Genomic DNA, 24,523 nt, shown 5'->3' with positions numbered 1-24,523 from the left:
AATAATAATAATAATCCACAAAGCGTGTGAGTGTAAGAAACAAATGCAGGATTTCAAATTTGTGAAGGAGCTCTGCTTGCACAGCATTCAACTCAGTTCACTGCAGTTTGACACACAGTTGTAGCTTTACCTTTACCTCGCTGTTAGTGCATCACGGAGACCTGCTGTTGAGAGGCTGCACTAGTGTGAGTAACAACCCAAAACACTGAACCTGTCAGACTTCAGCTGGGTTACAAAGCCCATTTTAACATGACTGTATTGTAGGTAGTAATAACAAAGTATAGCTTGGGTAGACCGTACCCAAAGAGTCGTGATGTCTATACATTACAGAGATACAATATACTTCACTTAGTTAAATGCATTACTTGACAGACGCTGTAATATTTTTTAGCAGATTTTAAGATCTAATGATCTGATCCCTGCCTTTCTTTTATCTGCAGTTTTGTTGTTGTCTCAAATCAAATATGTCTGATGTTGAATTAAAGGCCATGAGAACAGAAGGCAGTTCACACAGATGACAGTCATATGGGGACTTCTCTTTACCCTGCAGGGTGAGCTGTTTGGACAACTTGACCTTAATGTCCATGCCGTTCTTGAGCCAGGAGAGCTGTGGACTGGGGATGCCCTCGGCGTGGCAGCGCAGGCTGGCCGTGATACCTGGCTCTCTAGCCTGACTTTCTGGATAAACTCGGATGACAGGAGGAACTGGGAAGGAAAACAGGGGTAGATAAGATTCATGATTCAGTAAGATTTACGTAACAGAGACTTTAGACAAGGCCTAAACTTGTAGCTTTGCATAACAAGCATCATTGGTGCATATGTACATGTGTAGATAAGGTTAACATTCTTCATGCAGCCTTACACATCAGACTGTTAAAAAACAGCAGATAACCTCTGTTCTGCTGTGTCTGGGTTTATTTGGTAGTCATTGATTTCCTGTAACCTTTTGACAGTAGGGAGATAAGAGCATGTCAACAGAGAAAAAAAAATAAGTGAGCTTACAAGCTAAATGTTGCTTACTTTGACCAGGGCTTCACAATCTGAGACTCCACATCTCATCAATGTGCTAAGGTCATGCCTTAGCACATAAAAAAACAACAACTGCTCATTTTCTTCTTCCAAGATCCATGAATAAACACAACTCATTATGACCCAAATAGATGAATATTATCCATTATGTATTGGTTAGGAAAATGTTGCTGGTTGTTTGAAACATCCTCAGGCTAACTCATTATTTTCTTGCAGTAGAAAACATTAAAAAAATAAAAGTGAATCATCCTTTATTGGAAGTTGTCCTATTAGAAAACCATAGCAATGATGAAACCTCAAAGGACTCAGTTTTTGTGAAGGATGATGACTCACAGATGGATAGCAGCAATGAAACAACACCAACACTATGCATAATGTTAGGATGATAAGATGATAGTGGGTAAAGTAAGAGCGTCTTGTTGTAAACTGTCTCTTTTGAGCCTCAACGACCCAGATTGGGCCTGCCCTCTTTTTTCACTTTAAAAGCGGTCTGTGTGGAGGTTTTGGCAGAGAAAGCGTGCCATGCTGTAGAGACTATTTCCTGGCAGTCGGGCAGAGCAACTCTTGACTCAACCAGGTGAGGGGAAAGGATTTGAGGCTGCTACCGCAACCATCTGCTGATCACAGGTTTGGAGCTCATGAGAATGCTCTGCCTGGGTTACCTCACCAGTGACAGTCACACACTGTCCTGTCAGAGGTAACCACACTGCCACCAAGACTCCCATAGAAACACACAGTACTTTAGTTCCTCTGTTCAACAGCTGAACAATTTGGTGAGAAAGAAAACAAGACCATTGACTTAATTGGTTTAGTTGGGATACTTATTTGGGATTGTTATTCAGGATTCACATGCATTTTAGTCACATAGTTACTGTGGTTTGCACTATTACCGGCGGTTCATTGAGATTGTAAATCTTCAAAATGAAGGCATGGATTTCATATTTTTCAGATGTGAAAATAAAAAGACATAACAGCATAAGACTGATGATAAAACCCCACAGGAGTGATTTACTAAATATTAGCATGGACTTTTATATTCTAAAAAACACAATACCTAGTAGTACCAAACATGAACTGTTGTACAAGTCCTAGGCTACATGTTCAGAAGTGGAAAATAATGCTTCAGTTTTTTAAAACAAACGTTTTATCTCCTAAAACCAACATCAATTCTGATAGACATGTAATTTTTAAATAAAAAACTATTATGCCGGTTGGTAAAATAAAATATGTAAAAAGACACATTTTTATGTAGCTGACAACTTAAAATGTGACAGCAGTAGAAGTGTGCTCATTAAAACACTCCACCCCTTTGGTTTCTCAGGTAGAGCACACCTCCACTAAGGACAAACCATTTAAAATGGTGTCCAGGGGGGGAGATCTGATGTCCATCTTTTCCTTAAATGTGTGTTGGTGGCGCACACCCAGACCTTTTTGCTAAATATCCCCGACCCACTGAGAAAACTGCTGTCATTAATGCGCCACCGCTGAGACTGCAGCGGCAGTAGAGGGGTGGGGGGACGGAGTGGTGTGCTGGGGGAGCTGCATCCTGTCGGCGTAGTTGCAAATCCCAGTGGCTGCTTGCAAACTCAATAAAGCTCATTCCCCAGTTAAAGGCTCATTATCTGAAAAAAGCTCATGTCAGTGCTCCCTCTGCAGCTGAATGTGGGAGATAAAGTCCATCTTCTCTGCTGCAGGTTTTAAAGTATATATTTATGCAGTAAGAGTTCCAACTGGTCAGTGAAATGTCTGCACGCTGATAGGGTTGAATTATTGGACTCTTGGGATAGAATCCAAATGTGGAAACCCGTCACCGCAGTCTGTTTGGTAGAAAGCATGTACAAGTGTAAAGAAAACCTTAAACTGCTGCGTTAACACAAATGAAGGCAACACTTGGATGTATCCAATAATTAGGTTCAAAAGAAACTGAGCAAATTTGACAGTGAAAACAGCTTACATATATTTCAAAAAGCAATCATCTGTGCAGAAAATGCTTTAGTGGGAGCTCAGTTAAGAACAAACATGTGAAAGAATGCTCAACATTTGTCCACTAGTCAGGGTCTCGTGTTTGTCTCCTCTCCCAAGGTTTCAAACGTGATATTTGCATTTAAGCTGCTGGAAAAAAAAAATCCTTTCAAGTAGAGAGAAACATAAAAACCAACAACAAAAGGCCAATTCAAATCAAAATTAGCTGGAAACCAGAAGCTTTTCTAAAGATCCAGGGAGCTCTTCTGGTCATGCCAGGTAAGCTCACATTAAACAATAAGCCATGACTTCAAAGGCAGGCCACAAACACGGCTAATTGAAATGTTTCAGTTTTTTTCAGTGCAAACATTGCTAGGCCTCTTTCTCTTTCACCTAACATGCATCAGATGATAAAAAATAAATCTGGTTTGAAAATATAATGCTCTGATACTCAAAGTCCTGAATTTTAAAGATCAAGTGCTTTAATTACATTTTGCTGGAGTGAACTGCTTTAGCTTTAAGACATCATTAAATGCAAATAATTGTATTTATTTTCATGTGAGGTACACCTCTCCCATTCTAGAACACCTGTGAGACTGGTTCTATCAGTATGCAGGTGCACACATTCTCCTTCTGCATGCATTCGTCACTGCATCAGTTCAGCCAATTGTGAAAACAAACACCTAAAATTTAGCCAGGCACAAGAATTTTCTGCTGAAAACCCAAATCAGACAAATGTGACTGTAAGTTGCATTCTGATGTGTTTTTATGTCAGGAGAGCCGCTGCAGGAGAATGAGACACAGCAGGCCTGACAGCTCCATCATAAAAGCTCCCCAGCCAGTCGTCAATCACTCAGCAAGACTCCCGTCTGCCACAGAGCGCGAGAAGACGAGCCGGCGAGCACACAAACAGAAAACCACGTCTTCACACACAACATTCCTAACATATCTTCTTGCAGTTTTTCCATCTAATCAAACATGAAGTTGTTTCCACAAAAAGAAGTGGTCACACATGTCAGCACACCAGTTTATGTAAACTGACCAGGTACTGCTGACTGCCGTCAGGTCCACTCCTCAACCAGACCATAAAATGCTGCTGACGCTGACTTACACAACATGACAAACCATCAGACACCATCAGACATCTGCTGCTCGGCTCTGATTACACTGCAGCACAAAGGAACAGAGCCAGAAAGGCTCAAAAAGAAAGGAAATACAACAACAATAAATACTACAATAATGATAAAACAAGAACTTTCCAAAAGGAAAAGGAAAAATCTGCACAATTCACCAATAAAAAAATACTTTAAAAGCTAAAGGTGAGATCCATTATGAAACATGATGTAAATGTCGCACAAAGCTAAAAAAACATAATTAACCTGTTTGCAAATTAATTTGAGGTGAGCTCATCTGAACCCCCAACCCGAGTACGTCATGGCAAAAGCAAGATCACACAACCATAAACACTTTCTATGTCATCAGATGTCTCCAGCTTAGAATTTGCAGAGGGGGAAGCAGAATATGATTGGTATGTTTGTGTGTTTGGAGACTCCAAATGTCATCATTCTCCCCAAACAATCATCTGTTTGTCAGCCAAGTGACTGAAAGAGTGAAGAATGTTTGCAACCCATAAAATGTAGCTTCCTATAGGTCACACAGTGGCCTGAATTGACACTTATTAACAGGACAGTTCAGGGTTAAAAATAAACATAAATTACAATGGAAAGATTGTTCCGTCTAAGTGCAGCAGGCGGTAGTCAGTTCAAGCAAATGTAGACCTGTTTCTAAGTGTCCTCTCTTCTTCAGAGTGAACATCCAGCTCCACCTTTTTTAATCTCTGAAGGCTTGTGTCCTGCGCATGAAGCTATACGAGAGAGACTTTCCAGGATTAGCCCATTTCAGCTGTTTCCTAATTGAGCTGTAGAAAATCTCAGCGTGCGCTGATAGCAGGCCCTTAGACACTTTACCCCTCACCACAAATGTGGAACTGAGTCTTCAATAAAAAGGTCATGTGGATTTTACAATATTAATTAAAAGCAAAAGCCATTAGTCTCATGGGATTCCCTCTGCTTCCATGCAAACAATATGGCATGCATATCAGTGTAATTAACCTCAGAGTAATCTTTTAGGAGAATGATAATGAACTAACTGTCTGTCAAATGAAAAGAAAAAGAAAAGCTTTTTACACCAACTACACAGGGGTTTATTTACATCCACCTCGTTAGTGGCAGTATGGCAATTATCAAATTCGACCATGTGACCTCCGCCCTTGACAGCCTGCCTCTGTTTGAGCATTCACATGGTTTTATTCCTGATTCTAACCTGACAACAACTTCTCTCACCAATGCTATTTATGGTATAGTATTGAGTTTCCATCAATATTTAGTTTGAATAATTCTTCAACAATCAGAGTTGAAATCTTATAAAGTTAAAGACACATTATCTGTAACGCACCTAGGTGTGGGAAATTTGCCCTGGGGGAGCCATTGGGACCCTTATCCAACCTTTTAATGCTGAATGTCAGGCAGGGAGGCATTTTTAGAGACTTTGTTATAACTCAGCCTGGATTTGAACCCATGACTTTCCAGTCTCAGTTTACCACAACGCCACTGTGCTGGTACAGTCACTATACAGTCTGGTATAGGGACAGTACAAGACTTTATGAAGAAGAATTGAATTGAACACGAATTGTAAACAAATTGGCTGACAAGCACTTGTATTCTGCTCTTATTAGAGAAACTTAAAGGGGCCTCTAATTAAAAATATTTCATGGTCTAACCCAGTGCTTCTCAAATAGCCAGGTGGGGTGCGCACTAGTACGCATAGGCAATACGGGCAAATGCTCGGGGCGCAAATAGACAAAGTCACTGCAGCGAGTGGGTGGGTGGGGGTGGGGGATTGTGGTGTTGCAATGGTGGTGGTGGGGGGTTCGTGGTGTTGCAGGTGGTTGTGGTGGTGGGTGGGGCTTTTTTTTCCCAGGAGAGGCTTTGCAAAAATTAATTTAGAAGCACTGGTCTAACCAGTGCTTTGTGGCTGGGACCTGCACTGTTGTTCATTAAACCTTAATGAAAATTACAAACAGAATTACCAAGAACCAGACTCAACTGACTTTGTACTGGACTGAGCAACATAAAAAAGATTTTCGTCGAGATAACAGACACTGAAAATGAGCACCAGTCTGATGGTTCACAAAACGTGATCAAACTATTAATGAACTCAGAAAAACCCAGACCCCATTTTGACCCGGACCATGGCAGCATATTTTAGAGAACACTACTCACAGAATAGCAGGAACGTCTGTGCCATGACCAAGCTGGAGGAACAATTAAGTGCCACAGCACATGAGGGATAATAACATTGTACAACTGTAAATAAAACAAAGCTGACAGGAGGGATTGTAATAACTGCTGCAACATCTTACATCTTACTGCTCAGTGTCATGGTGCCTCTAGCAGCCCCCCCCCCCCCCCTCTCTCCTCTGCCTTCCTGATTGGACCCAGCTGTGGACACTCACCTCATCTACCACCAGCCATCTTAGGGAGATTCAGCTCCAGCATTCATTGCCAGTTTGTTGCCCCTAATGGTTCTTAGTCTGGTCACCAAGTTTTGTCTCGGCTCTCAAGTAAATGCTTTACTTACCTTGTCTCTTCGCCTCATTTTCAGGTCCTTTTTCCCATCTGGCCACCTGGGTTTACCCTCTCAAGAGCAGTTTGGTCCAACTCCACGCTTCCTATCTCCAGCCACGCTAAGACTCCTGTCAAGCCACGACTCCAGGCACGTCTCCAGCCAACCCAAAACTCCCGCCACGCCAAGACTCCAGCCTCTGGTCGAATAATTCCTAGTTACGAACTCAAACCTCTTCAAGACTCATCCCTAAAATCCGTTCTGGAAAATAAATCTCTCTGTTTAAAAACCTCTTCTCCTGAGTTTCCTTCCTGGTTCCAGCATCTCGGTCTGCTTCGTTTTTCGAATCATGACAGAACGAACAAGGCAAACTCCAGATCCAGCTGACCCGAAAGGACTCCGCTTTACTGTCTCCCAGCACGGACTCATTCTGGGTCGTCAGGCCAATGCCCTAACCCAGATGGCTTCTGCCCAACAGGACCTTTTTTTACGTTTGTACAGGATACCCAAAACCCTGATGGAATAACTGGACAATTCACTGCTAATGCCACGGCTACAGCTCCACATCCGGTCTCCAGCAACTTGACAACTTCCTCTACCGCTATGGCTCCAGAGAACTTCCGGCTCCAACCGGAACCTTTTCATGGTGATGTAGAAGCTTTTGGACGGTTCCTCCTTCAGTGTCAATTAATTTTTCAGCAAGCACCCAGATTTTACCAATCAGACCACACTAAGGTTACGTTAATTTTAAATTATCTGCGAAACAAGGCTTTGGAGTGGGCTCAAGCATACATCGCTTCCAACCCCATCAACCCCACCTCATCTTCCTTTTGACCACTTCATTGGAGAGTTCAGATTAGTGTTTGACCACGCGTCATTTGCTTAGCCTCAACCAATGCAACCGTTCTGTTGGTGACCATTTGATCAACTTCCGTATTCTGCCAGTTGAAGCCGGTTGGCCCGATGTTGCTTTAAAAGGAATTTTCTATCAATCCCTGAATGAGACTATCAAAGATCATTTATGTTCCCAACCGGAAACTCATTTCTTTGAAGATCTTGTCTCTGCAGCGCTACGCTCCGATATTCGTATCCGGGAGCGACAGGTGGAACGGAAGATTTTAAACCACACTCTAATTCTCCCTTACATACATCGTCTCAGGATCCACCTCCTCAACCATTTCGTGACTCCTCAGGTAAAGTCACCGAAGAACCCATGCAGATTGGTCATTCCAAGTGAACTCTGGAAGAACGACAAAAACGCAAGGAAGAAGGTACCTGTTTCCACTGCGGCCTCCCTGGACATCTTGTATCTCAATGCCAGCTTCGTTTAAAAGGCAAAACCCCCCGTTAGAAGACAGGCTGCGGGCAGATAGTTCAGTATCTGATACTGGAAAGAACTTTTTATCCATTCCTGTCAAGCTATGTCCTCATGCTGGGGTTCATGTTTTTAACGCTCTGGTTGACTTGTGCCGAACAGAGTTTCATCGATTATGACCTCGTAACTAAACTGAATCTTCCCACTGAACCCTTGGATCCTCCCATCGAATCCCTCCTCTCATCGATTAGGAGGTCAGCCACTTTCTAGGATCACTCATAGCACCAAACCCGTTCTTCTCATTACATCCAATAACCACAGAGAACACATTCAAATTTTCATCACTCAATCTCTCCAGATACCTATTATTTTGGGGTTTCAATGGCTCCGTACTCACAATCTGCAGTTTGACTGGATTAATCAGCACATCACCAATGGGAGTTCTTATTGTATGGCTAATAGCGTTCAGTCGGCAGTTCCCCCAGTTTCTCCCCACGTTAACAATATCACTGAAGAAATAGACCTTTCTCGAGTTCTTACCTGTTACGATGATTTAAAAATTGTTTTCAGCAAAGTTAAGACGGGGGCTCTTCCACCTCATGGACCCTACAATTGCCCCATTGAGTTGTTAAACGGCGCTACCCTGCCCAAAGGCAGATTATTTAATTTGTCTGGTCCTGAGAAGCTGCCATGGAGAATTGCATTAAGGAGCCACTTTCCTCGGGACATATGCGCCCTTCCTCTTACCCAGTAGGGGCAGGTTTCTTTTTCGAAGAGAAAAAGGACAAACTCTACGCCCATGTATCAATTTTTGTGAACTTAATCAAATAACTGTCAAAGATAAATACTCTCTCCCTCTAATTAGCTCTGTTTTTTATTTCATTCAGGCAGCACGTGTAATCACGAAATTGGATCTTCGCAATGCTTATCATCTGGTTTGTATTAGGGAGGGAGATGAATGGAAGTCTGCTTTCAATACGCCACTAGGGCATTTTGAATACCTTGTAATGCCTTTTGGCTTAACTAACGCTCCAGCAGTCTTCCAATCTTCCAGTATTAGAGATTTCCTATACCGCTTCATGTTTGTATACCTAGACGAAATTCTCATTTACTCCCGGTCCCAGGACACTTCTCAACACATGAATCATGTTCTGGAACGTTTACTCGAAAACCAATTATATGTCAAAGCCGAGAAATGCGAATTTCATGTGTCTACTATTCCCCGGCCTGGGCTACATTTTTGAGGCAGGCAACATTCGTCCCGAGTCTTCTAACTCTTCACTCTCTGGTTTATTACATCCTCTGCCCATGCCGAGTGGTCCTTGGTCCCACATCGCTATGGACTTTGTCACGGGGACTCCCTCCATCTCAAGGCAACACCATTATAGTCACTGCCATCGATCGTTTTTCCAAATGTGCTCATTTCATTCCACTCTCAGTTACCCACTCTTTGTTCAGCACGTTTTCCGCCACCACGTCATTCCTAAGGATATAGTCTCTGATTGCGGACCTCAGTTCATGTCTCAGGTATGGAAGGCTTTCTGCTCTGCATTGGGCGCCACTGTGAGCGTTCCTTCTGGAAACCACCCTCAGGCCAACAGTCAGGCAGAGCGGGCAAACCAGAGGTTAGAGGCCGCCCTTCTGTGCCTGGCAGCTGAAAATGCCACAGACTGGTCAATGTTTCTGGTTTGGATTGAGGACGCCACTAACAATCACCCATCCTCTGCCACAGGGATGTCTCCATTTGAGGCTTCCCTTGGATACCCACCATCGCAGGAACTCGATGTAGCAGTGCCCTCGGTCCAACAATATCTCCGACGGTGTCAGTGTATTTGGCATCAGACCAGGGCAGCTCTCCCGAGCACCAGTGAGAGCAACTGTCGTATTGCCAATCGTCACAGGGTGGTGGGACCCACGTATTAGCCAGGTCAGAGGGTTTGGCTCTCTTCTCAGAACATCCCTATCAAGGCTACCTCCCGTAAGCTTGCTCCCCGATACATCGGATCTCACACCATCGAGAGGATCATCAATCCCTCCTGTGTCAGCCTACGGCCCTCAAGGTGCTTTACTTACCTTTTCTATTCGTCTCATCTTCAGGTCCTTTTCCCACGAGTGTCCACCTGGGTTTACCCTATCAAGAGCAGTCTGGTCCGACTCCACGCTTCCTATCTCCAGCCACGCCAAGACTCCTGTGAAGCCCCGACTCCAGTCGCATAACGTATCCAGTCACGCCAAAATTCCCACCACGCCAAGACTCTTGTCAAGCCATGACTCCAGTTACGCCACGTCATGTCTCCAGCCACGCCATGTCTCCAGCCACGCCAAAGCTCCCGCCACACAAAGATTCCAGCCTCTGGTTAAATAATTCCTAGTTACGAACTCAAACCTCTTCAAGACTCATCCTCAAAATCCGTTCTGAAAAATAAATCCCTCACTCAGAATCCTAAGAAGCTGATGATTTGGTTGGAAGAAGCCTCAAAATAGTTTCTGAACTTTTCCTAACATTTAGTATGTAAAAAAATGCAAAAATTCCTAGCTAACATAACGACCCTCAACATGGCTGTATCACTCGTGGAACTGCAGCTGAGATTCAGGGAACACAGGAAAGGGCTGTTGGTCATTCCAGTACAAATGACAAATACATTTAACCTGGTGAGTAGACAAATCAAAGACCATTCCTACCATAGCTCCACGGCATTTTAGGATCTGTGCAATAAGACAAGATGTAAAGATAAGAAAGACAACAGATACCAAAAAATGCAGAACCTTACTACATTGTAAAGATTGCAGCTAGATGGACTTGGATCAAGTTGACCTTGCTCCAGACAGTCAGGCCACATCAGATTTTCCACCACAATGTGTGAACAAGTTGTCATTCATACATTAGCTTAGGGTGTAGTCCATTGGTCTAGATCGAGTCCGCTTAGTCTGGTCCAGATGAACCTTGCATTTGGTCTGTATTCAGACTGCTTTTCAATCGGACATTTCTGTTTCAAATCAAAGCTTGTAAACAAAAGCATGTAACTGAAGATCTCTACAGTCAAGCAACGAATGAAAGAATAAAGATCCTGCGCTTTGCTATCCTTGTCACGATAGTTCACTTTTTGAAATTTTTTATTTCGTAGACCTATTTTGAATGTCTGTATCAACATCAGGTAAAACAAATTTTTACTTGCTGCTTTGGTAGAGACATGCTGCAAGACGGTTACTGAGGAGACGACCATTAAGAAGATACGCTGATAAGTGTTCATGACATTACAGATTGTCGGGAAAACAGTGTAAGAAGCCATATGTATCATGTTAAAAGTTATTTTAATGAGCCTGCATTCATCCAACCACATTTCAATGGTCTGTCTCATCATTCCTCCACGTTTGTTCGTGGCTCATTGCAGCTTCTTTCGTACTTTGTTCACATCCTGAGATGCCTGGCTGCAGTGGCCGATAGGTCTAGTTGTTCCACTCTGAGCACGGAGCATATTTAGGGTAAGAAAAACTCAGGGTGTAGTCAGAGCGGAAAAATCTGTTGGTCCAGAGAGAGTATGCTAATTTTGGTCCGGATCGAGTCCTGAACCTTGCATTTGGACTGTATTCAGACTGCAGTCAACTGGAGAGTTCTGCATGCTTTAGTCACTGATATGTACGAACAGTTTTGCTACACTCACAACACTTGATGTATGACACAAAGGAAGTCATACCATCAGCCATTAGACTTCACAATTCATGTGGCAGACTTGGATGTACATACGATTTTTGAGAGTTCTAGAGTTTCCAACTGTATAGTTTTTTTCTTTTCTTCATTGTATATTTTGTGTCTTGTGTTTATTTTTATCCCCCTTCTTATTTCCATGGTGCTGCTACTACAACTAAATTTCCCTTCAGGGATTAATAAAGTTGATCTTGAATCTTGAATCAAACTCCACACAGAAAGTCCTAGCCAGGATTTCAACCTGAGTCTTTTGGCTGTAAGGCAAGAGTACTAACCCCTACAACACTTTAAAAGGACTATGCGAGACCTTTGAGTATTATAAAATCACTTATAGTCACTGCCAGAAGACACAGAGCTACAAGTTAAGTGCTCATTTCTGGCTGAGCTGTTCCTAAGGCCAGAGTTCATGACCCTTTTCATTAGCAGTGTGTTGTTGAGCAGGTATGGAAACAATACTGAAACGTAGAGTTTGAGCCCCAAAAAGACGGGCTCTGGTTTTGACAGAAAGTTCCCTGAATATACAACCATGAATACATGTAGCATGTTTTTGCTGCCACTTTGACTCAAACTTGACAAAGTAAGCCCATCACCAGCAGAGCTTGTCAGCCAAAAGAGTGAAGTTCACATATAGTGACACATTCATACTGAGTGATATCACCAATAGAAAATTGCACCTGTTCCACTTGAATAAAAATTAGCTAGATGTAATATTTCAAACATATTGAACATATAAAATGTCAGCCAGCAAGCACCACACACTTTCATTAATGCATCAGTTTGGTCAGTTTACAAGTTTAATAATTTGCTGTACATTAAAAGATATAATGGAAAAGAACGAGGATTATCAAGAACATGCTGAAAAGGGTATCAGAGCAAGAATGGTCATTCTGATAAATAGAATGAATGAGTAAAAGCTGTTTTTTTCTCTTGTCTTTTTTTTACATCATCAGTTGTTTTATATTTGTGGTAGGTGCTTTACAAAACAACAAACTGTAAGAGTGTGTATAAACTTCTTACCATTTACTTGAAGAATGTGGGTCTGAAACAACTTCTCATATCCATCAGGATGACAGCTGTAGTTGCCCATGTGGGTGGTAGTCACTTTAGTAATATACAGGGAGCCGTCATCTCCAAAATCCTACCAAACAGAAAAAAAACTGCACTTAGAGAAACAAGCCAGAGGCCAGAGGCAGCAGTTATGGCTGAAGGCATTCTGAGTGGAATTGAGCAGTGGAAATGCAACAGACTGTCAGTGTACGGCTGGAAATCAGTTATGGCAAAAGGAATCCTTTTATTTTCAACAGCAAAGACGTGTTTTGGAGCGAATGACATCCAAAGATAAGTTGGAATCATTTAGCTGCAATGCCCCTCTCACCACCACAACTCCCACAAAAAACAACTGGGAAAAGCTACTGTCAAAAAAGAAGCAAAATAAATGTGTTTAAAAACACAATAACATTTGGACCCAAAGCTAAAACTGATTAGTTTAGAAAAAAAGTTTTACTGCTTTCCAGCTAAATCCTGCAAATGACATGGCCCAATCTAAATAAGTCTCTAACATTTAAAAAGGCAATGTTGCTGAAGAAAGACTAAATAAAGGTTGTTGTATCTTGTTTAACATCACATGCTCCATGAATGCACAAAATCATTCCTTTGTGGCCAATTTAAAAGAAAACCAAGAAAATATGAGCACAGACATGGCAAAGAGAGATGAATGTAAAATTATGAATTCATGCTATTTTAGGATTATTAATTCAATAAAAACACAGACACAAAACAGCACTAAACAAAGAAATAACACAGGTTGAAGTGCAAAGACTAACAGCCTGATGGCAGATTGATGCTGGTGAAGAGCCAACAGCAGTGATTTTTTTCAGAAAAAGGGTCTAGTCTTCATTGTTAACAACATTTACAGAAACAGTTTTCTATAATAGCTTTAAAGTGAAAGGAAAGTTGCCCTTTACTTGAAAAGTAACATTATTCTGCTCTCTCTTTTACTTCTTATCAATCAGACAGTCAGACGTGACAATAATCTATTATCAAGGTGCTGGGTTCAGAACTGCATGTGTATCCACATTCAGAGAGCTACATTTCCGATGCATATACATGCAAAAATGTTTGTCTACAGTCAGTTTATTTTACTTTTACTGTGATTCACATCAGCTTACTGTTTTTTCAATAACTTAACTTTGGTCAACATTGGTTACCCAAAGATTATAATGAAAGTTTTAAATTAGACGGCTGCAGAGAAACACAAACTTCTTCTCATTGTTTTCTAACTTTTCTATCATTAATGTACAACGGGTCCTCTGTCTTCTCATTTGAAAGGTTAGTTGTTACAATGAACAAATACAAAAAACAAATGGAATCTGAAATACTAACGTTTTGAAAAAGAGAGCAGGAATGGGTTTATTTAGGGAATCACGTAAAGACCCACTCTAATTAAAATTGGTTTTGGCTTTTTTAACAGTTTCTTGTGGCATTTTTGCCATGATGGAGGACATGAATGAAGAAAATTCATGGTATTTGTTTATTCAAATCTTTGTAAATCAGTAGGAGATGAAAAAACAACATTGGAAAAAGTCTGTAGCAGTGACATAGGTACCACAATTGGTGGGCCACAAGCTTCCCGCTCTGCTCCATTCTGATGCATCCACTGTCAGACAAATAGATCTGTGTAGGTCTTTGTTTTCCTCCTCTGAGCTGGAATCCCGCTCTAAACTGAAGGAAATTATATTTTTGGTCCTCACTTTAGAAGGGTTTCTCTGTCTTATTTTATTACGTTTTCTGTTTTACATATATCACTTGAAGTTTATTCCATAGCTTAAGTGTGTGCTTTAACTTTGTGCATTCTGACCTCACATTCCTGAGATGTGACCTATGGACTGCAGCTGCACCCCTTCCCCTACAGAGGAGGGGGATGTTGACCTCTCGGGGCATTGGTCAAACAGCAGTCAGCAGAAATGTCTAATCTAAACCACGAGGAATAGATTATAGCTGTGAGAATCGCTCTGGATGTCCAGTTCTCAAGAAGAACAAAAGACTGAACTTTGACCCAGAACCTCCATGGATTTCCTGCTGTCAATCTGATTTGTTGTGGACAGGAAGGGACGGAGTTTACTGCAACACTAGGTGTCCCTTTGAAGTCATTCCCTGAGGAGAGGAACTGGTCACGGAGAATGACCCTCTACGATTGGCTGAAGGAGGAGACGGATCATCGATCAGCCAATGCAAGTGTTCCAGGGCGGAGATTCGACGTCATGTTTTCCGCGGGAGGAGGAAACCCGAATTCTCTTTAAAAGTCTGAGCAGAGCATAATTTTATTGTCTTCTTCTCTCTTGTGGCTTTTCATGTAAAACGCCTGTAACTTCTTGCGTTTTGAAGGCCTTCTAAAATGAGGACCCAGATCTGTTTTAATTCTGTCTTAGAACTTTTGTTAGGGAATAAACCTTCTGTGACTTTATCCGGCTGAATCTTGGTCTTATATCTCTCCCGACTAATAGAACATGCGTGGAAAAATCTCAGAGCGAAAGATATTTTCCTACAAAACTGTACGGCTGAATAACTCCAGTGTTGGACCAATACTAGGGGCGACCGTGGTGCTGTGGTAGGTAGTGGTAGTGGAGTAGTTCAGTAGTGGTGAACCGCTCCCTGCCTCTGGTGGAAGGTTCGTGCCAATGTTCAGCAGCGGAGCCGCCACCAGTATGTGAATGTTTGTGAATGGGTGAATGGGTCTGTGACTGTAAAGCGCTTTGAGCCTTCGAAGAAGGCACTATATAACCCTTGTGCTATCCTATGACCCCCACCCTTATTTTGATGTGTTCTCCCTACCATGACAAAGGTGGATAATGGTGGAGAGGATTTTGTTGTATCAGTAGTGTAAGCTTGGGATTGCGAGGGGCTGTAAGCTAGCAGGGGAAAGTGTAAAAAAAGGGATGATGGGAAATGAGGGAAGGCTTACTCTGCGCCAAAAGTCCCGCCTATAACTCAGTGGGTAATTTCTGATAAACTCCTGCTGCAGAAACTGTCATAGAAAAAGGACCATTTTTTAACATGCTAAAAACATGCTAAAAACAGCAATCATAATTAAAAGACAAAGGCAAGGCTTTGAAAATAGATCAAAAGATGATTGGAGTGGGACTTTAACCCTGTGCTGTAATAAGTGATTCATAGTAAATTGGTTATTGCTCTGCACTTTAATTAACTGCTTTAATTAACTGCTTTTTTGTCCCCGACTGCCATTGGTGTTTTAGTTACTTTCTGTTAAATTTCATGAAACAACGCAAGTTGAGCTCCCTTTTCAGTCTCTTTAATTTTTTTCTCTCATGTTTCAGCACTGCACACTCAGCTATCTCACTCTTCACTAAGTTGTCCTGGAGCCTGATGGTGACAAAGCCATTCCAGACAAATTGTCAGAGCAGAAAATGTTGCTCTTCAAAGAAAAACACAATCAGATTATCTTTATACAATACCAGCACCCCAGTGCTGGTATTGTATAAAAATAATCAATCTACAGAGATTGATGCACTGACATTTGATCAGGGTAGAGGAGAAATATTTTTGTCCCAATAAAAAAGCAACAGAAGCCGTTGTCGAGCTGTTGTTAGAAGCGCTTGATATCTATACGACACTTTGTGTCTTAACATCCGTGGTCTGTATCTCTTCCTTTGGTCATCTTTATATCTGATAAGTGGCGGTGACTGATAGTGGCCCCATTTTGGACTGAGTCAGTATCCTTTGCCAGTCTTGATTCAAACCCGATCAGATACTGCACAGCTCAAGCTCAGGCCTCTGATAGAGGACCCAAGCTTGGGTAAGAAACCACCTGCACCACTTAAAAAGATGAGAGAAGTCTGTAATTTTCATCTTAAATATACTTCAACAATGAGATAAATGTGGAAAAAATCCAGAAAATCACATTGTCTGATTTTTAAAGAATTTAGTTGTAAATTATGGTAAAAAATAAGGGCATGGTCAATAACAAAATTTCAATAAATACTTTGTTATATAACATTTATTGGCAATGAAAGCGGTCAAACATTTTCTCTAAGTCTTCACAAGGTTTTCACAAACCATTAAATGTATTTTGGCCCATTCCTCCATGCAGATCTCCTCTAGAGCAGTGGTGTTTTGGAGGGACTTTCAACTCCCTCCAAAGATTTTCTATGGGGTTGAGATCTGGAGACTGGCTAGGCCACTCCAGGACCTTGAAATGCTTCTTATGAAGACACTCCTTCCTTACCCGGTCAGTGTGTTTGGGATGGTTGTCATGCTGAAAGACCCAGCCATGTTTCATCTTCAATGCTGATGGAAGGAGGTTTTCAGTCAAAATCTGACCATACACGGCCCCATTCATTCTTTCCTTTACAGGGATCAGTCATCCTGGTCCCTTTGCTGAAAAACAGCCCCAAACCATAATGTTTCCACCCCCATGCATTACAGTAGGTCTGGTGTTCTTTGGATGCAACTCAGCATTCTTTCTCCTCCAAACACGACCAGTACAGTTTAAGCAAAACGTTTTGTTGTGGTTTCATCTGGCCATAGGACATTCTCCCAATCCTCTTCTGGATCATCCAAATGCTCTCTAGCAGACAGTAGACGGGCCTGCACATGTACTGGCTTTAGCAGGGGGACACGTCTGGCACTGCAGGGTTTGAGTCCCTGGTGGTGTAGTGTGTTACTGATGGTACCTTTGTTACTTTGGTCCCAGCTCTCTGCAGGTCATTCACTAGGTCCCCCGTGTGGTTCTGGGATTTCTGCTCACCCTTCTTGTGATCATTGTGACCCCACGGGGTGAGATCTTGGGGGGAGCCCCAGATGGAGGGAGATAATCAATGGTCTTGTATGTCTTCAGTTTTCTAATAATTGCTCCCATGGTTGATGTCTTCACACCAAGCTGCTGACCTGTTGCAGATTCAGTCTTCCAGCCTGGTGCAGGTCAACAATTTGGTTTCTGGTGTCCTTAAACAGCTCTTTGGTCTAGGCAACAGTCGAGTTTGGAGTGTCACTGTTTGAGGTGCCGTTCTCACAGGTAACCAGTGGAGGACAGAGGATCCTCTACAGAAGAAGTTACAGGTCTGTCAGAGACAGAAATCTTTTTTACTTGTGACCAAGTACTTATTTTCCACCATTATTTAAAAAATACATTCTTTAAAGATCAGACAATGCGATATTATGTTTTTTTTCTTTTATATATATATCAGAATTACTTTATTGATCCCACCCATGGGAAATGTGTTCGTTACCATAGCCAATGACAGCATTGTAAACATAAGAAGAAAAAAAGAATAAGAATAATATAAAAAAGAAACAAATGTAACATAAATGTAAACAATAAGGTGGTAAAATTTAAAAAGCTATTTACAGACAGTTCAGGTAAGAAAGACAAATGTGCAAAAAAGAAAGAAAAGAAGAAAGAAAAGATGTGCAAAGGTTATCTGTTGCATTGTGATGTATTGTAGAGTTGAATTGTGGATTTCCGGTATCTGGCAGTTTTGGAGCGGAGCTGTCTAATCCTCCTAGAGAAGGAGCTCCGCTCTCGGTTCAGAACCGGGTTGAGAGGATGGTCTGGGTTGTCCATGATGGATAAGCTCTTGTTCAGTGACCTCCTCTTCATCACTGCTTCAAATGATTCCAGTTTGCAGCCAATGACAGAACCCGCCTTCCTGATCAGCATGTTCAGTCTATTGGTGTCACTGACTGCAATGCTGCTTCCCCAGCAGACCACAGAAGAGAACAAGGTGCTGGCTACCACAGACTGGTAGAAGATCTCCAGTTGAAGGACTTCAGCTTCCCTGCTGCAGGCCTCTTTGTAAACAGCAGTACTGTGGCTCCTCCAGCTCAGTTTGCTGTTGATAGTCACTCCCAGGTATTTGTACTCCTCCACCACCTCCACATCCTTGCCCAGGATGCAGAGATGCTGATCGACTTCCTTCTGAAGTCGATCAGCATCTCCCTGGTCTTGTCCACGTTGAGCAGCAGGTGATTTTCTCCAGCCCACTCCAGAAATCCGTCCACCAGTCTCCTGTACTCTTCGCCCTGTCCACCACTTATACACCCCACAACCAAAGAGTCATCAGAGAATTTCTGTAGGTGACATGACTCTGAGTTGTGCTGAAAATCTGAGGTGTATAAGGTGAACAGAAATGGAGAGAGCACAGTGCCCTGTAGGGCTCCCACACCACTCAGCACCACGTCAGACAGGACGCCGCCCAGTCGGACAAACTGTGTCCTGTCCATCAGGTTGTCAGTGATCCAGGAGACGGTGGACGCACCAGCACCCATCAGCCGCAGCTTCTCACCCAGTAATGAAGGCCGGATGGTGTTAAAGGCACTGGAGAAATCAAAGAAGGTGATTCTCACCATGCCTCCACCACCATCCAGGTGTGAGTGAGTGAGCTGCAGCAGATGGATGACAGCATCATCCACCCCCAGGCGCGGCCGGTAGGCAAACTGCAGGGGGTCCAGAGAAGAGCTCACCACCGGTCTCACTTGAGCCAACACCAGTCTCTCCAGCACTTTCATCACATGAGAAGTGAGGGCAACTGGACAGAAATCCCTGGGGGGAGATGAAGATGACTTCTTGGGTACAGGGACCAGGCAGGAGGTCTTCCAGAGGAGCGGCACCCTCTCCAGTCTGAGGCTCAGGTTGAAGAGATGCTGGAGAACTGCAGACACCTGGTGGGCACAGGTCCTCAGTGTACGAGGGCTGACGCCACCCGGGCCGGCTCCTTTGTGCTGGTTAAGTTTCTCCAGCTGTTTCCAGCATCGGCGGATAGAGGAACACATACATTCACCATCAAAACCGATGTGAACCCCCTCAGCAGATAATAAGGTTGGACTCCGACCGCCAGCAGCTCCACATGCGGCGTGCAGAGTCGGTCCTTGACACAGACGTGTCCGGGGTTACACCACCACTCACTCACGCAGAGCAATCCCGCCTCCCCTCTTCTTACTGCAGCCGGCTGCATCTCTGTCCGCCCTCACGGTCGTAAGACCGGGAACCAGGACGCTGCTGTCCGGGATGTGGGAGTGCAGCCACGTCTCAGTGAAGCTCATTAGGCTGCATTCCCGATAATCCCTTTGGGTGTTTATCAGCTTCGTTAGCTCCTCAGTTTCATTGACCAGCGAGCGCACATTCCCCATAATGACTGAAGGCACGAAAGGCTTAAATCTCCTCCGGTTCCTCTTAACGTGAGTCTCTGTGACCCCGACGTCTCCTCCGTATCTCCTTCGGAATCTCACGCCAAGCTCCATGAAGTAGGCTAGACTCTCTCAGAGCCAGCAGTTGGTCGCGCATGTAAACAATGTCCATGCTTCCCAGTGTTATTCCCTCAGATGCAAAAGTAGCGTGAAGATAATTAAAAAAAGACAGAGAGAAAAAGAACAAAAAAGGAAAAATAAAGGTAAACAGAAATAATGGAACGATTACAGGAGCTATGGCAACAGGTAGGTTAAGGCGCCATCGTAAAAAAAAAGTACATACATACATACATATATATATTTATAAATAGATATGCTCTTTTTTGTTACCATGACATGTTTGCATCGAGCTCTCACCTTTAAATGTGGACAGGCGGGCTGAGAACGTTTGTGTTTACAAGCATGATGTCTGCTTATCAGTTGGTCCTGCAGAGCTCTGATCTAACTTACAAGCTGTGGATGACTGAAGAAGCAGAGCTTGACAGTGTGAGAGGAAATCGATGGTACGTTGTGGCCCTTTGGGCTGAGAGCATATTGTGTCACCTTCCTGAATGAAAAATGAATGTGGGGAAGAAATCAAACTCAGACGGGTGGAACGAGCCACAGCCGAGCCTGTCTTCATGATTTCTCCCTTCACCTCACCACCTTCAGCTCAGCAGCGCCTAGTTCTCAGCAGACAGAGCGAACCTGTTCCAAACAGTGGGCGATGAAAACAGGCAGAGCAGCACACCCAGGTTTTACCTCTGTAGAAAGTGGAATTATTATAGTTGCCGCTACTTGGTCACCCTGAAAGGAAACTCAGCCTTTTACTAGAGCGTGTCAAATCTGCAGCAGAGAAGAAAATTCCTTTCTGGGCAGTTTGAAAAGCTTGATTTTTTTTTTTTTTACTTTTCATGGTGCAATGTTGTTTTATTCTTTTATTTGTTTAATTGTTTTGTTCTCCTCTTGATTTAAATTTCCTACTAAAAACAACATTTTGAAGTCTAATTAAATGTTCTAAAGATAAAGCAACAGGAACGTTTGTCAACCATTTGAACTGGGATCCAGTTAGCTTTTGTTTCGTCTTTCACAAAATAAAGATGTTGCTTCTTTTAACTTTTGCTGATGTGGACATAGTATTACTGTCAATGTGACATCCTGCACTTTTTTGTAATGAGTTTTGGAATCATTTTCCTTTAAAAAACTGTAGTGACAGTTTATGTTGTTCAGTTACATTTAGCTTGTTTTTAAATGCAGATTAATCTTTCAAACTGTAATAGGAAGTCATTTTACAAGATGTATTTAATTTGTAAGACAAGCAAAAGCCAGCCTCATAGATGTGGTGTCTGTAAGACACTGAAGAGTGCAGCTTCATTTAGAGTCAGATTTTCAAAATTAACATGTCAGTGTCAATGTTGAGTATTGGTGCTAGGATGACATTTTTATCAACAAAAAAAGATGTGATGTAGCTTGCTGAGACAACAAGAAATGATTAGTTAAAGTTAAATAAACATCCTACCTGAAGTGGAATCTGTTGAAGGAAAAACAGAGGTCAGACGTTTAGAAGTTTGGCACAGGAAGTTACTAAGTTGTCTGAATCAAAGGATTTATTTCGTAAAACGTTCCTGGTCAACGTAATATGATAAAAATATGCAGCTTTTCCTTTTTCATAAACAGAGCTGTTGAGGTCGGAACAGCCAAAATATGCAAATAAGGAATTTATACCCAAACTTAAGTGATGATGTTGATCATTGAATTGTACAGAAGATATCAGAAAATGTGTGTGTCATATGACTGTCTCAAGACATTGGAGAAATCTCAGATCTGCATATTATTCTCCAGTATGTCATCGTCTTAAAAATCACAGGTATCATCATCCCAATTTCAAGACCTCTTCCAGTACAGTTAGAGATGGTAGGATCTTTCCTTACTACTTTGAAAGACTTGTGTTCAATTCTTAGATATTGGTTTAACATAAAAGTGAGTTACGGCAGTGCATGAGATAAAATCAGAAACACCTGCAAAACCAGACATTTAAAAAAATCCCGAGCAGGTTGTTTGGAGCCACCCCAGCTCAGGTGGACTGACCCTAATTAATTTTTTTGTACATTGTGCTAAACTTACCAGATCTACTAAAGTGGAAATAGATCCTGCTTTCTGTTGGTCAGTGTAATCATGGGTTAAGTGGTGCTTTTCGGTTCATAGTTTGCTTGCTTTGTGGCACAGCTGTCCATTCCAATATTATGTCTGGACTGAGTGGCAGTGCTCACTGTGGGACTCTTCTGACTGAAAATTGTCATTTCTAACCGGTGCCACCACCATGAGTCCAGACCTCTGTGCCACCAAATTCAAAGCATGTTTGAATGAATGATGAAACACAGTATTAGGTTTACTTCATTTGTGCAGATAACAGAAATGTGCAAGGTTAACTGCAGAGAATAGATCTCACCGTTTCTTTTCCACTAGCTCAGGGGTCGGCAGCCAGCGGCTCCGGAGCCGCATGCGGCTCTTTCCTCCCTGTGCTGAGGCTCTCTGTGTTTTTGTGAAATAACTATCATGTTCTCATATTGTCGTGGTGTCTTTAACACCATCAGGTAGAGCGAACAGGCAGGAGGAAGAGAGCAGCGTAAAGGGGCGGAGGGGGCGTGTCTGCAGCTGTGAACGCTGACCAGAGTCTGTTATGGGACGGAAAATTTTTCTGGAAAGACAGTCAGTGGTGATCCGTAGGGGAAACATGAACGCCCTTCAAAAGAAGCCTTTTTTCCCCGCTAGACTAAAACCGCCAAATTCTGCGTAAAATTAATAAAATTTGCGTCAGGGGCGCCCCTACTATCCTGTCACCATGCTGCCACGATGACCTGACCGTATGTTGCTCTGTCTGTGTAGAACACGCTGGAGGGGGGTGCGGGGTTGCACGCGGGGGGGTAGAGAGAGAGGAGGAGGAAGAGGGGGGGGTTGCTTAGACTCCCCGCTTATGACTCCAGACCTTACACAAACTAACACCTGCTTCATAAAATTAATAGAATTCATTGGGTTTACTGGATTTAAAGAAAAAAAATACATAGAAAGGAGTCTGCATCAAAGTGAATTTGTTTCCATCATCTCATTCATCTTAACTCTGGTGTTTGACAGACAGAAAAGTCTATTCAAGGTTGTGGAAAATGGACAAAAGATCAAAGGAAACATCACGCTCGTAAAAAATGAAAATAAATAATTAAATAAATATCCTGACAGCATTTATAATCAATACAAGTATTGCCAAATAAACTATCCAGATATATCGGCAAAAACATTTTCAACCTAGTGTTTTGGCTCCCTGTGCTTTCATCTCAGTGGGAAACTGATCCAAATGGGTTTTTGAGTGGTTCAGGTTGCTGTCCCCTACTCTAGTGTGACTTGAATTATGATTAATCATTATCTTTACATGTTTATAAATAATATTCTTTCTTTTTGTTGTTGTTGAGTCTGTATGGTTACGTCTGTCCCGTGCAAGTGCTGCAAAGAAAGTAAAAAGATTTTGCTTTGTGATCATGGACTCCAACAGCGACGTTAAACACTCCAATATCAGTGATTTTTTTCATTCTGAATAAGTAATTGACATCTAGGCCTGAATGGAACACCTGCCACAACTTCCACGCAATTGCAAGGTTACATGTTTCCTTAAATCGCGTCACATTTCCCACTTTTTCTGAACTGTGGAAACTAGCCCAGGAAGGGTCCTGGACCAATTTAAGGCCCTTCAAGCAACTGGTCACGACTGAGCTGCAACACCGCCCACCTGCACAGACTAATCCTTCTGAAATGACCCTTCAATGAGTTCTACCGTGTTGTTGCTCTTCATTTCATGAGGCTGATCCAGACATTAACTTGAAAAAATATTGTGTACTGAAATCTGATTTGGAAGCTGCAGCATTAATTCAACAGCTGTAGCAGTGTGGTCACAGGTGCCCAGAACACTTGAATAATTCAGCATACAAATCAGTTTAGATAGAAAATACAGATATGATAAAACAAGGTTCCTGCTTGTTTTATCTGATCCATGTTGATGCAGATTGATTCCATCTTTCACCTCCAACAGCAGAAACTGAATACAAAAGAGTTCAGACCAGGTGAACCTTGGTGTGTGTTTATGTCTTAATATTAGCCAGTGATGAGAATGTTACTTTAAAATACATTTGGTAAAAATACTCACTACTGAGCTGGTAACTGAATTGCTTTTTCATAAAAGTAACCCCTAAACTCCTATTTTAAGTAGGATTCCTGCTTTATCTGTTAAAAGCAGCTGTCTTTTACTTTAAAGTTGTGAGAAAAAAAAACTTTTTTTTGTCCTAACTCTCTCGTTTAATTTGCGCTAAGGAACTTTGTATGTTTTTTGTTACCATAGCGAGCTTGAAGGTTTCAATTTAGCTGTAATACATTTTGTGTCACTGACCAGAGCAGCTGCTTGACAGAGCTTCCATCGCATCAAAAAACAAAAAGAAAAAGAAAGAAAAAAGATTCTTCAGGATCAGAATATAATTAAAATGGTATTAATGTGAACATTATTTTCTTCTTCTTCTTTTAAATCAGAAAGATTTAAATGTCAAGTTTGTCTTTCTATTTAAGGTGTTTTACCAAACATGGAATTATTGCCTTTTTAAAGATAAAATATGTGCTAGTCAGGATCCAGTTCCTGCCTTGCCTGCCTGCCTGCAATCAACCTCATG

The 24,523-nt window shown here is 42.2% G+C and overlaps 1 protein-coding gene across 1 annotated transcript in view; it reads right to left on the bottom strand.

Moving 5' to 3' along the window:
• The window catches only part of fstl5 (follistatin-like 5), a 256,580-nt gene that overhangs the window by 52,846 nt on the left and 179,211 nt on the right, over positions 1–24,523 (bottom strand). The window contains exons 8-9 of the mRNA XM_078953833.1: positions 12,654–12,774; positions 544–705 (exon numbers count right to left, since the gene is read on the bottom strand). Coding sequence (XP_078809959.1) covers positions 544–705; positions 12,654–12,774 — 283 coding nt within the window. The remainder of the gene's footprint in view (positions 1–543; positions 706–12,653; positions 12,775–24,523) is intronic.

The sequence above is a fragment of the Oryzias latipes genome, chromosome 10 (assembly GCF_053564925.1).
Source record: "Oryzias latipes strain Hd-rR chromosome 10, Olatipes_Hd-rR_3.1".
NCBI lineage: Eukaryota > Metazoa > Chordata > Actinopteri > Beloniformes > Adrianichthyidae > Oryzias > Oryzias latipes.
Note: the sequence above shows the minus strand (reverse complement) of the source record. Positions and strands in the feature narration are given on the sequence as shown.